Here is a 13656-nt window from a genome sequence, read left to right on the forward strand (position 1 = left end):
GATCAGTGATCTTTCTTAAAGAAAAATTGTTTTTTTAACCAAATATAGGAAAACAAATTAGTATGTCCACATATTATGTAATGTTTAAATCAGGTAAACATATATACCTCCTCAAATACTGATCATTTCTTTTTCTTTCTTTTGCCAGTCCTGGGACTTGAATTCAGGGCCTAGGCACTGTCCTTAAGCTTTCTCAAGGCTAGCGCTCTACCACTTGATCCACAGCACCACTTCTGGCTTTTTCTGTGTTTGTGGTACCAAGGAATTGAACCCAGGGCTGAATTCATACATGCTAGGCAAGTACTCTACCACAAGGCCACCGTTACAACCATCAATCATTTCTTTGTGGCCTAAACTTTCAAAATCCTCTTCTAGCTTTTGATAATATATAGCACGGTTCATTTATCTGTAATTGTGGAATAGCACATGGGAGGTTCTTGCTCCTATCTCCATGTAACGCAGTGTCTACTGCTGCTCAGTAATCTTTAATTACTCTCATATTTCAGTCCTGTCCCATTCTTAAGCCTAGCTTCCTGGCCCAATGCTACACTAGTCACCTTTCTTCTTTATCGTTATGAGTGCTGATGCTCCACTTCCTTGGTATCACATGGAACATTCACTGAGGGTTTTCAATGTCAGGCTTTGTTTTCAAGAGTTTACTTTGTATGCGTATATCAGTACTAGGGCATGGATTCAGGGCATGGGGCACTGTCCCTTAGCTTTTACACTCAAGGCTAGCTATCACTTGAATCATACCTATAATCTCTGAATTTTTCATCGTTATTTGGAAATAAGTATCCCTCAGACTTTTTCTGTACAGCTGGCTTTGAATTGTCATCCTCAGATCTCATCCCCTTGAGTAGCTAGGATTACAAACATGAGGCACCAGTGCCTGGCTTTAAAAGCCCTTAGGCTTTTCATGAACAGACTCTAAGTTTTCCATAAGCCATTTAGGAAGAATGGTTGCAAAGAAGCAAGTACTACCAACAACTCTGGGGATATGTCCTACAGAAGGACAGCCCTGCTCCAAATGCCCTAGGACCACTGGGAAAAATGACAGTCTTATTCCTCTTCATTTGTTTCAACACACTCTGATCCCACAAATCCTTGGGGCCTCCCTGGGCAGGGCTGCTACAGGCCTTGGAGTGACCATCACAACATCCAACCATCCTACCCACTGTGACAGATAAAGAGCCACTTCAAGATGCCGAGGGGTTAGCCTGCATACTCTCCCTCTAACCCACCCTCATAGAGGGCTGCTCTAACGAGGTCTAAAATGTTCTCACAATCCACAAAGTCTATAATGGCAGTCCGAGGTACTGGCTAGATATTATATTATTGGCATAAGTCCCTGGTGTGGATACCAGACCAGTTTCCTCAACGGAAACAAATAAAAGCAAAAACCTTAGCAATTTCTTTAGAAGCCCCAGACTCACCACAACTCCCTGAATGGTCACTTACCTTCCCGACTGGCTAGTCTTCCTGTTTCCTGTTATTGGTTTCCATTTGTCCCCAGGAAATTCCTGCAAAGCAAAATTCTGATAAGTTAGAGAGCTCTGAATAGCCAGGTGGGAGACTGTCCCTAGCCAGTACACTCAACTGGTATGATGTACTCTTCCAGGATGGCTAAGGGACTATGCACCTGGAAAGCTGCCTTTCTGTTGAGAAGATTGCTGAACTGCCGCAGGCGTGCAGACACCCAGAGAGCACTCAGGAACCTGGACACTGTAGGTTAGGAACACTGCGTTTCACTCTTGCTCCACTCCCCTCCCAAATCATGGTTAAAAAAACCAGTCTAGCATGTTTGCTGTTTGCTCTGGCTCTTGCCTGCATGGAGGGATGGAGGTCTTTTTGTTTGTTCTCCTGGATGAACCTGCTCATTCCTTCTGCCTCTTCTGATACAGAAAGCATCTTCTTGGATGCTCAGGCCTGGAGGGGGCTTTGAGGTCAGGACATCTTGTTGTAGAAAGCTTCTCCCCAGGGAGATAGAGGGAGAACGTGCATGCCAGCCTCTATCCTGCAATGGCTCTTCCTTTTCTACCCATGTCTGCTATTTGGGCCTGAGGTGGCCTCATCTTAAGCATCACTTGTACCAGGTGCCATAGTCCCCACACTACAGACTCCCCACCCTGGGAATGTTTTATTTTGCCTAAGCAGCATTTTTCCTTTCAAGGCAAGCCAAACATGTGATTTGTAAAAATGTCCCTGGCTCCTATGCTAGCTCCAAACTGAAATCAAATTTGCTTTTAAGATCCCGATGTGTGTGTGTGTGTGTGTGTGTGTGTGTGTGTGTGTGTGTGTGTGTGTACACGTGTGTGTTTGTGCACACTGGGGTTTAAACTCAGTCTCATGTTCTCCCTTAGCATTTTTCCTCAAGGCTGACACTTTACCATTTGAACCACACCTCTGGCTTTTTGCTAGTTACCTGAAGATGAGAATCTCAGAGATTTGTGTGTCCACACTGACTTTGAATGAGGCTCCTCAGATCTCAGCCTCCCTAGTAGTTAGGATTAGAGGCATGAGCCAACAGCACCCAGTCTAAGCCTCTGATTTCATATCCAGTATTCTATGATAAATTTGGAGCTTTGCTCAATGAGAACGGACAGTTTTGTCTAAACCTTGCTGATCTTCAAAGTTGTTTTTCTCCAGTACTGTTATTACTAGTTCTAGTCAAGATTTTATTGCCTTTCTCCAAGTACACTTTCCTTTGAGAGATCAGACACCTGTTGAAGAAGAATTAATGTAGGTCTTTTGTGTAAATCATATTGGCTAAGACACTTTTAGCTGTGTTATTTGAAGCCAGTTCTGTTACTTCCCATCTGGCAAATAAAGATTGCATTGTTTAGTCTTGCTGGATTACCAGATGTGAGGACTAAATGAAATGTGCAGCAAGAATGCCCAGCACAGTCCTTGGCAATATAGAAGGCTCTAGATGGGTAAGGTGCCATTGCCTATAGTTCTATTATTTGAGAGGCTGAGGCAAGATGATCACTGGAACTCATGAGCTCAAGGACCAACCTGAACAACAGAGCAAAAGCTCCTTCTCAAAAACATTTTCTATAGAAGTTTCTCAATATCAATGGCCATGGAAAAGGTAAATTCATATCCTGGTTCCAGCATTCCTAAGACCAGAACAGTCCTATGTACTGATTTTGAGGCCACCAATGCAGGTCTAACTACTTGTACTTTAGACTGCATCAAGGCCATTGTGAGATGTCCCTGACCACAGACACCATAATTCATTTAGCCACAGCAAGAGCCAGAATTTCCTGTCCATGCTCTTGTCAAGTCCTGTGGAAATGCTCAGAAAGAGCAGTGGCCAAACAAAACAAATTCCTCTAGCCCTCTCCAAAATCCAAGCCTCCCGCCCAGGACTGGGGCACTTTTTTCCATTAACCATTTAGATGTCTGTAAATGACTTTCTTTCCTTTGAACAGAAGACGCAGCAATCCCCATGGCTGGTTGCAGTTGGGGTTCATTGGGGGAACCTGCTGACCTAATGAAATGATTCTGCTATGTGACATATTGGACAGGGGCCTAGGCTTTGTGATTGGCTTGTGGAAAGATAAGGGGCACACTCAGGAGTTGCTCTCTATAGCTAATCTCACACCACCTTCACTAGCTGGGTGAATGCTGAACAGCCAGGTAGGACAGCTTCTCTTTCCCTTACTTTCCCCAGCTATATTAGAGTAGCCTGTTTGTGATCACAAATCTTTGCTACTCGAGGACTCAAGAGTCAGTAGATCTTTAAAACACCTACCATTATAGCTGATGTCCAATGGATACTCCCTACATCCGATGTTAGCCACTATGATGCTGTTCATATCCTGGCTCTGTCATTTGTGCAATGGGTAACCTGTGCGAGCCTCAGTTTTTCTCCCTTGCAAAATAGGGATCCTGTCATAATTAACTGCATACAAGGGTTACATGAATGAAACTGACAATGCATTCAAAACTGGTGAAATAAGTAGGATGTGAGTATATGCTTCCATTCTCCTAATATCACTGCATATGAGTTTATTTGCTGTCAACCTTCTGTAAGGGCAGGAGGAGCTGAATTTCAGTCTTACTTCTAACAGTCACCCACTACTTTGAGAATTACAGCTGGAACATTTGCACACATGCTGCATGTAATCCCCACATCTTGAGAGGCTGGAGATGGGAGAATTCTAATGGCAAGAGTAGAATGGGCATGTAATGACTCCGAGACAACCATCCATGTACACAAAGACCTAAAAGCTAAGCAGACCTATTTAGCTCATCTAACAAGTCCTTCCCTCACAAGCACATAGGTACAAGCATAAATAGGCAAGGCGCATCTGCATTGCTGCCAATTGCTGCTGCCTAGTAGTTGAAAGAAGTTGAAGGAAGTTTACAGTGAACACCCATATGCCCATCACTTATAGTCCACATTTATCATTTCGCTCTATCTATTTTATCATTTGTTTACCCTTCTACCCATTCACCAGTCCATCTTAAATCATTGATGCACTTCCAAGGTAAATTGCAATAATCTGCATATATTTGAAAACTGAAATGAAATTGAAAAACTTCAAAAAAGCCACACACTACCAAAGCTTATTAAAGAAGAAATAGATAACTGAAATAACCCTTTCTAGGAAAGGAGTTAAAACTTGTAGTTCAAAACATGTGTGTGCATGAAGAAAGCTCAACATCTCTGGTCATAAAAGAAATGCAAATCAAAACTACTCTAAGATTCCACCTCACTCCATTAGAATGACCATGACCAAAAAAACTAACAACAGATGCTGGAGGGGATATGGCCAGGAGGGATCACTACTACACTGTTGGTGGGAATGCAAACTCATTCAACCACTATGGAAAGCAGTACGACAGTTCCTCAAAAGACTAAACATAGAACTCCCCTATGACCCAGCAATTCCACCCCTTGGCATTTACCCAATCATCCAGAAACAAGGACATACTAAATCCACTAGCACAACGATGTTCGTTGCAGCACTATTTACCATAGCAAAGATATGGAACCAACCCAGATGTCCCTCAGTTGATGAGTGGATCAACAAGATGTGGTTTTTATACACAATGGAATTCTATGCTGCTGTCAGAAAGAACTACATTGCCCCATTTGTAAGGAAATGAAAAGACTTAGAAAAAAATCCTATTAAGTGAAGTAAGCCAGACTCAAAGGAACATAGGCCCAATAGTCTCCCTCATTTGTCATAATCAGTAGAAACCTTGGGCTCTCCTAGCAGAGATTTACAATAGAATAAAACTTAGAGACATAAGGCCAAATAGTATGACACTAAATGTAAGGACCTCCAGGATAAAGAAACAAAAGCCATACAATGAATGATTGTTGTCCTTAATGTACTATGTTATCTCTCATCTCTTTTGCTATCCTTTGGTTATCTCATATTGTTACAATATTTCACCTTGTTATCTGATATATTTTATATGTGCTTAATTGGTTATTTGAAATTGGATAGGGAAGGGGGGAAATCAAGATGAGAGGGGGGAGAGGGGGAGGGAAATGGGGACCATGTCATGAGAAAGGGTATCAATGTTTGTGAAGTTATGCACCTTCTATCTGCTGAATATAATGTAACCCTTCTATTAATTACAATAAAAAATCTAATTAAAAAATTAAAAAACGTGTGTGTGTGTGCATGTGTGTGTGTGTGTGTGTGTGTGTCCGTCCCCATGCACTCCACTTGAGATCCAGATGGCTTCAATAATGTACCAGATACTTTAAAAGAAAATACCAGTTCTATACAAACTCTTTCTGAAAATAGGAGAAATAATCCTTTCCACTCATTCTTTAAAGTCAGTGTTATCTAGATAGGAAACAGGATAAAGTTTTCATAATAAACTACAGACTAAAAGCCCTATATACCACAGATGCAAAAATCCTCAATAAAATATTAAGAAACAAATCTAGTGACATATAAAAAGGACACTATATTTTGACCAAGAGAGATTTATCCTGCAATACTTATCCTGTTGTTTATTTCAAGAAAAAACACAAATGTAATTCACCATATGAATAGACAACAAGAGACGGTGTTGTTTTTTTCCTATATGATCATTTGAATAGACATAGAAAAAACATTTGATCTGAGAACATGAAGCAAAAAGTGAATGCAAGAAAATTGAAATAACTTCCTCTATTTTATTAGAGTGCAGTAAAATGAAAGTAGGAGTCAATATTCAGAAAAACTACAGAAAGGTACACACATACAAGGACTGAATATTATACTTTGGAATGATCCGTGGGTCATTAAAAAATAAAGATTGAAATCAGAAAAATCCCTAAATGAAAATAAAAATATAGACAAAATGTAACAGAATCTTTGGAATTCAGAAAGGACAGTTCTATGTAGTAGTAACCATTGCCTACATTAAAAACCAGATCACAAAAAAGAAAAAAAAATTGAAAAAATACAAATCCATTTTTGATTTTTTAAGAAACACTCAGAAACTAAGACTAAAAACATATTTGCGCGGGGCCAGGAGTTTGGCCTAGTGGTTGAAGTGCTTGCCTAGCATGCATGAAAACCCGGGTTCGATTCCTCGGTACCACATACATAGAAAAAAGCCGGAAGTGGTGCTGAGGCTCAAGTGGTAGAGCTCTAGCCTTGAGAAAGTCCAAGGATAGTGCTCAGGCCCTGAGCTCAAGCCCAGGACTGGCAAAAAAAAAAAAAACATATTTGCGCAATGTAATGAAGGACACAACCAAAAAAAAAAGCGTATAGCTAACATCAAACTTAGTACAAAATTTGAGAACAAAGAAATAATGTGTGCTGTTTGCCACTTCTTCTGAACATTGTATTAGAGGTCCTAGATGGTGCCATTAGGCCTATATCTATCGAAGGTTAAGGCATAAAAAATGGAAAGGAAGGGATAAAATTCCTTCTAAAGGCAGATAGAGCGGAACAGGCCTATAATCCCAGGGACTTGGGAGTGGAAATAGTATGATCAAAAGTTCAAGGCCAGCCTCTGACAAAGTTAGTGAGAACGTGTCAAAAACAAAATTAAAACAAAAGCACTAGAGGGAATGGCTCAAGTGGTAGAGTACTTGCTTATAAGGCAGAAGACCATGAGTTCAATCCAAATACCTCAGAAAAAATTTCAGTTCTTGGGTTCCATGTTCGCCTATGAAAAAATGTTTATAATATTTCAAAAGGCTACTAGATCTAATTAGCAAATTAAATAACAAACTTGGATGACACAAAGCCACTATAGAAAGTTCAAATATTTTTCTTCATAATAGTAACAAAGAATTCTAAATTTATATTAATAAAGAATTACTGCAATAGTATCAGAAACTGTGAAATCATAAAGGAGAGTATAACAAAATATGTTTAAATGTACATACTGAAAACTTTAAGCTGGTACATAACTACCCTCAGTAACAACTCAGCATACATATTAAATAATGGTTGATATTTGCTTACAGTTTTTTTGCCAGTTGTGGGGCTTGAACTCAGGACCTGAGCATTGTACTTGGACTTTTCTCAAGGCTAGAGCTCTACCACTTGAGCCACAGCCCCACTTCCAGCTTTTTTCTATGTATATGGTACTGAGGCATCGAACCTGGGTCTTCGTGAATGCTAGGCAAGCACTCTACCACTAGGCCAAACTCCAGGCCCCTGCTTACAGTTTTTGAGCAAGTTTTTAAACAAACTTTACTTGCCATGAGATGCACAACCATGAATTATACATCTGTTGAGTTTTGATGAAAATACTTGTATAACTCTAGCCTTTACCAAGATATGGAATAGATATTGACATTCTTGCCCACTCATTCACTATGCCAGCACTTCCTAGCAAGCCTGGCTCTCAATTGTTTTCCCATAGAAAAGCTTCTTTTCTCATTTCCTAAGTTTCCTTTTAGTCCCTTAAATATATATGTATATATATATATATATATATATATATAGAGAGAGAGAGAGAGAGAGAGAGAGAGAGGTTTTAAACACCAAGTCATTATAGAAACATCTGGCACAGGAATTAATTATTAATTACTACAGCCTCAAAGTGTCACTATAGATGCAATGGGAAGGAAATGCAGCATCAAGCAGGCAATTTTTTTAAAAAAAGCAACACTTAGGATCCTCCCAGATGTACCTAGGGTGATGGAAGAGCTTTGTATTGGGGTTGTGGGTAGCAACAGCCAGTTTATAGACTTGGGTCTCCTGTCTGAAAGCAATCAGGCAGGTGAACTCTAAAAGCAAAAGCCCGGGGGACATTTGCAAATTTTAGAATTCCAAATAATTTTAAGTAGGAAGTAGAAGACAATGATTGCTAGTTTTTGTTTCATTTTGGAGCTGGTCCTGGGGCTTAAACTCAGGGCTTGGGCACTGTCCCTGTGCTTTTTTTGCTCAAAGCTAGTGCTCTACCACTTGAGCCATAGCTTCTCCTCTAGATACTGGATGGCTAACTGGAGACAAGAGTTTCAAAGACTTGCCAGACCAGGCTGGCTTCAAACCATGATCCTAGCATCTCAGCCTTCTATGAGCCACCAGCACTCAGAAATGAGTACTGTTTCATACAAGCACTGGGCATCAAACCCTAGATACACTATCTCATTTGCTCTGCACTACTGATACAATTTCCAGCCATGATTTTCTTCTATTTTTGATTTGAGATAATAAGAATTTTTTAGTATTAATCGTTTCATTAGGTAAACATCTATTATCTCTTTTAAAAATCATATAACTACTAATTGTAGTTCAATTAGTAGTTGCTTACCAATTTACAGTTAGGATAGGAATCCCAGTAGGATTCTTTTTCTTTTTCATTTTTCTTTCCTTTTTTTGCCAATTTTGGGTCTTGAACTCAGGGTATGGACACTGTCCTTGTGCTGTCTCAAGTATAGCATTCTGCCGTTTAAGCCACAGTATCAGTTCCATCTTTTCTGTGTATGTGGTACCAATGAATTGAACCCAGGACTTTGTGCATGCTAGGCAAGCACTCTACCACTAGGCCACACTCAAGGCCCCTCTTCTTTTCTTTTTTCTCTCTTCCCCTTTCTCCCTTCCTTTGTCCCTCCTCCCGACCCTCTCCTCTGTGTATACATATACACACATGCACTGGTACTAGGGATTAGGGCATTGTGGTATTGCTTTGTATGTTTGCTTGGTTTTTTTTTTTTATCAAGGCCAGAACTCTACTTTTTGAGCCACAACTCCCTTTCTGGTTTTTGGCTAGTTAGTTGGAAATAAAAGTCTCATGGAACGTCCTGTCTGTGCTGGCTTCAAATCATAATCCCAGACTCCTGAGTAGCTAGGATTACAGGGAAGAGTCATCAGCTCCTGGAGGGTCTTTTGTTATTGCTTTTTTGTTGTTTGCCAGTTCTGGGGCTTGAACTCATTGTCCTTGGGCTTTCTCAAGGCTAGAGCTCGACTACTTGAGCCTCAGCAGCACTTCTGGCTTTTTCTATATATGTGGTACCAAGGAATCAGAGCCAGCTGTTTGCTAGGCAAACACTACCACTAGGCCAAACTCCCAGCCCCTGTTTTTTGTTTTAAGGAAGCAAAATTACTTTTACCTAGCTCTAAAGATTCATAAGTATATTGTGCTCAGTGGATGAGTGTCATCCCCAAAGTTACTAAACCACCATTTGGTGGCATTAACTACCCAGGCCCAGTTCAAATTATGCAAATGTAATTGTTACATTTTCAAATGATTTACCTAGCTTGCTCCTCACACACAGAATAATGAAGTTCATTCCCCTTGCAAAAAACAAGTGCTCACCTGCACTGTCGGCTTCCGGGGCTTCCAAACATTGGCAGGTGGCAAGCTGCCATCCTCATGGGCATTGTGCTGAGAGTTATGATAGCAAGGTGCACACCGGATGCACTGGTGGTGGTGGCACCTGCAATTGTAGCAGTTTGGCATCATATTCCTCTTTAGCAAGGCAGGACAGAGTTCCCCAGAACAATACATGCATGGGTCATGGACAACAGCTCCCTGGACACTACGGGAGTAAGAACAGGTCCTGTGGTAATCAAAATCACCACAACACAGTGGCTTGCAACACATGGCATTTTCTAGGCTTTTGCTTGCAAAGCATTCTGAGTATGTGGGAGTTTCTGATTGGAGTGATGACATAGAATGATATGATTGATCTGTGGAATTATATGATTGGTCCATGGGATGGCGCCTCAATTCCCTGTAGCTGGAGCTCATCTGGAAGTTTTGATCTAAGGGTTTGTGTCTCTGGGTAAAAGTCTTGTTACCATGAGTAGTTAAACCTGGCAAATGAGATGTAGATAAGGATTTGCTACTCTCTTCAAAGAATTTTCTTCTGTCTGCAAAGGGCAGAAGGATAGCTTCCTCCCCAGCTTGGACAGCAGTAGTAGCCTTCAATTCTTTATTGTCACTTGGGCTGGAAGAGCCTTCCATGGTGAGTGCCACATGTGGCTGTGAGTTTTGCTCTGGAGACCACCTCCAGTGATCTCCACGAGCCCCACGGTGAACATTTGCTTTCTCGGAGTCTGAGGGAGATGAGTCTGGTGCTTTCCACCAGGTGTTCTGGCCGAAAGTGGGCTGGCCAGGCCTCTGGCTAGGGCTTATTCGTCCCTCTAAGCTTAGTCTAGACTCGTGGCTCTCAGGGGCTTGACTGAGGCATTCTGATGATCTAGCCTTAAGCATCAGGCTTCTGTTGAAGAGTTTCTCTCTAGGACTAGGAGGTTTTTTATATGAAGAGAGAAGAGATGAGTTAGAGGCAGGGAGCGGAGGACTTTCTGGAGGTTCCTCAATCTCTTCCACTGGCTCCTTAGTGTCACACACCTGTGACAAGGGGCCCTTGCTTTTCTGGAGCTGAGCCTTCCTCCTCTGAATTTCATTCCGAAGGTTGGTAGCAAACCTCTCACTCTTCCTCCGATTCTGGATTGAGCGGCCCCGGGCACCTCCACTTTTCCTACCTCCAGTTCGACCACTCTCCTTGGGCTCATTGTCCCTTTCTTCAGTTGTGCTGATGCCAACAGCTCCATTAGTGGTTGAAGAGCAGTCTCTGGTTTGTTGAGTGAGAGAGCCAGATGTACAGGGCTGTTGGTTGGCCAACTCACTACGTGTTCTGTTGGGGTTCCGGTTCTCTCTGTCTGGAGAGTGTCCATCAGTCTCTCCATGGGGAGAACTGCTTTGGCTCTGGTGTTCTGAATCCAAAGGCTTATCTTCCATTGGCTTTGTCTTTCTTTCTTTGATGAGCTGGTCATGGGCTTCTCCTGTAGAGCCACATGGACTGTCTTTCCCTTTTTGACTGCTGTGCAAAGGGGACAGTGTCCACTGATGCTCATCCCGTTCATTTGCTAGCTCTGTTCCCTTGTTGCCCCTGGGATCAAGGTGTATTTGCTGCAGGTGGACTGCCAGAAGCTGTTCAGGGGCACTGTGGCGATGCCCTGTGAGTCCTGTAAGGTGTGGAAGATGCCGCAAGGGAGAGGTGGCAGCAAATTCTGCTGACCTCTCATTGATGAGGCTGGGATCTCTGCTAGAATTTTGGTCACAGACTTTTGGAGAGGCCTCCAGCAACAGATGCTCAGAGTCTTGCTGGCTAGATTCAGGAGTCTGGCTGAGCTCACAGTTCTGATGGCCTTCACTTGTCACTTGCTCTTTCCCACTGAGGCAATGGAATTGGTTAGGCTTTCTTGGGGATAGTACTGTCTCTAAGTTTGCTTTCTCCTTTAGCAGCAAAGACTCCACAGGCTCAGAAGCCCTGCGTTGCTCTCCATTGAAGAGTTGAGCCCTGGAAGCCTGAAGGCTATCCCGCCTCACTGGAGGTTGTGGTGGACCTCTGACTACTTTGGAAGACCCTGAGTGGTGACCTTCCTGTGGGCGCGATGATATCTGGGAACCTGGGGTCAGGTGGGCCCCATTGGTGCGTTGGCTACTTCCTGAGGCCTCAGATACATTAGATCTGTCATTAGGAGCCTTGCTTGGACCTGGGCCTTGTGTGATGCAGTCTGCAGGGACTGGCTCCTCTGGCCTGATAGAAAGGGCACAGTCAGAGGCATTTGAGCTGGCTGAGAAGGAGCTATAGGCTGAATCACGCTGGTTAGGGTACATGTTCTGGTCAATGGGTAAAAGGTGGCCTTCATAAGTGGCTTGGCCTGGTTGTTCCAGGCTCTCCATGCTGCCAATGGAGCTGCTCTTCTCAGTGCTACAGTGCCGAGACAGGGGACACCACTGCACACACACGTCACTGCAAGATATAAGACATATCCATTAGTTAGCCAAGCCATTTATCCCTTTACCACCTTGGCATGTAAAAAGACAGGACAACCCAGAGCCTCATCTATCACAAATGCAAGGGCATTGAAGCAGAAAAGGAAGAAAGAGAAATAAGGGAGAGGTGGTCATTGGCTAATGACATGGCAAAATGGAGGACAAGATGACGTACGGAATAAGGACGGGAAAACAGCTCAACATTTAAAGCCAGCAAATGCTCTGGGAGCTATGCACTATTTCCTTAACATCAGCAAATCTGATCTTGCTTTTATGCTCTCCATGGATCATGTGGTTTTCTACTATGAGTGCAACAGCTACAACCACTGAGTGTCCTCATTGATGAGGGAACTTTTGTTCATGTTTTTTTGTTTGTTTTGGGGATTTAAACTCTGGACACAGGCACTGTTCCTAAGCTCTTCAGTTCAAGGCTAATACTCTACCATTTGAGTCACAGCGCTACTTTCGGTTTTCTGGGGGTGAGTTGGCTATACAATCATGTTCTTTAGTGCCCGGGCTGGCTTTGAACTGTGATTCTCAGATCTCAGCTTCCTGCGTAGCTAGGATTACAGGCATGAGCCACTGGTGTCTGGCTTGTTGAGGGGTCTTATGGGGTTGATTCCATGTTAGCCAGGCCACTTCAGAAATGAATGATCCTCAAATTTGAGTATGCATCACAGTCTTGAGGAAAACTTGCTACAACACAGACCACTGGGCCTCAGTCTAGAGTTTCAGGTCCAGGTGGATCCTGAGAATTTGTACTGCTAAAAATTTCCCAGGTGTTGCTGGGGCTGTTGACTCAGAGACCATACCTTTGAGAATCACTGTTATGGACAGAACAAAAGGAAGTGACTGTGAACAGGTGATTTTTCCCAAGTTTTTAACTAGAAGCCCAGGCTGGAAATTTAGGTGGTCCTCTTATTATCCTATCCTATCCTATTCTATCCTATCCTATTCTTCTATTTGTTATACTCTCCTTTTCTCTTTTGTCCCATCCCCTCTCCACTCAATTGCATTCCCTTCTGTTCTTTTTTCCACACAGTGGCTGGAGACGGAACCTAGGGTCTTCACATGCTAAGCAAGTGTTCTACCACTAAGCTACATCTCCAGCCCCTCCCATTCTTTTCTTGATAGTAACATGGGTATTAATTGAAAACCTAAATTTTGCCAGGCACTTCACGAAACTCCATTTTAAGCCCAAATGAGAAAATTATTATCTCTACTTAATAACTGAGAAGAGTGAAACAGGCAGGGAAGGTAAACGGACATGTTCGCTAAGCTACTGAAGACGCAGAGCTCCAATTGGAACTCAGGTTTTCTGAGTTCAATGTCTTAACTCTTCTCTGTGACCATCTTTTCTTTATGTATTTATATAGTTTTTATTTTTAATTTTAGTTTTATTGTAAAGGTGATGTACACGGGGGTTACATTTACTTGAGATAATGAGTA

At 42.4% G+C, this 13656-nt stretch overlaps 1 protein-coding gene across 1 annotated transcript in view; it reads right to left on the reverse strand.

Annotated features, from left to right (window-relative positions):
• Positions 1–12179, reverse strand: part of Shroom4 (shroom family member 4) — a 37990-nt gene extending 25811 nt beyond the window's left edge. Inside the window, exons 1-2 of the mRNA XM_090325693.1 lie at positions 9739–12179; positions 1462–1523 (exon numbers count right to left, since the gene is read on the reverse strand). Of these exons, the coding sequence (XP_090181819.1) occupies positions 1462–1523; positions 9739–12114 (2438 nt within the window). The 5' untranslated portion in view covers positions 12115–12179. The remainder of the gene's footprint in view (positions 1–1461; positions 1524–9738) is intronic.
• Between the last annotated feature and the right edge of the window lie 1477 nt (positions 12180–13656).

The sequence above is a fragment of the Megascapheus bottae genome, chromosome X (assembly GCF_031878675.1).
Source record: "Megascapheus bottae isolate mThoBot1 chromosome X, mThoBot2.hap1, whole genome shotgun sequence".
NCBI lineage: Eukaryota > Metazoa > Chordata > Mammalia > Rodentia > Geomyidae > Megascapheus > Megascapheus bottae.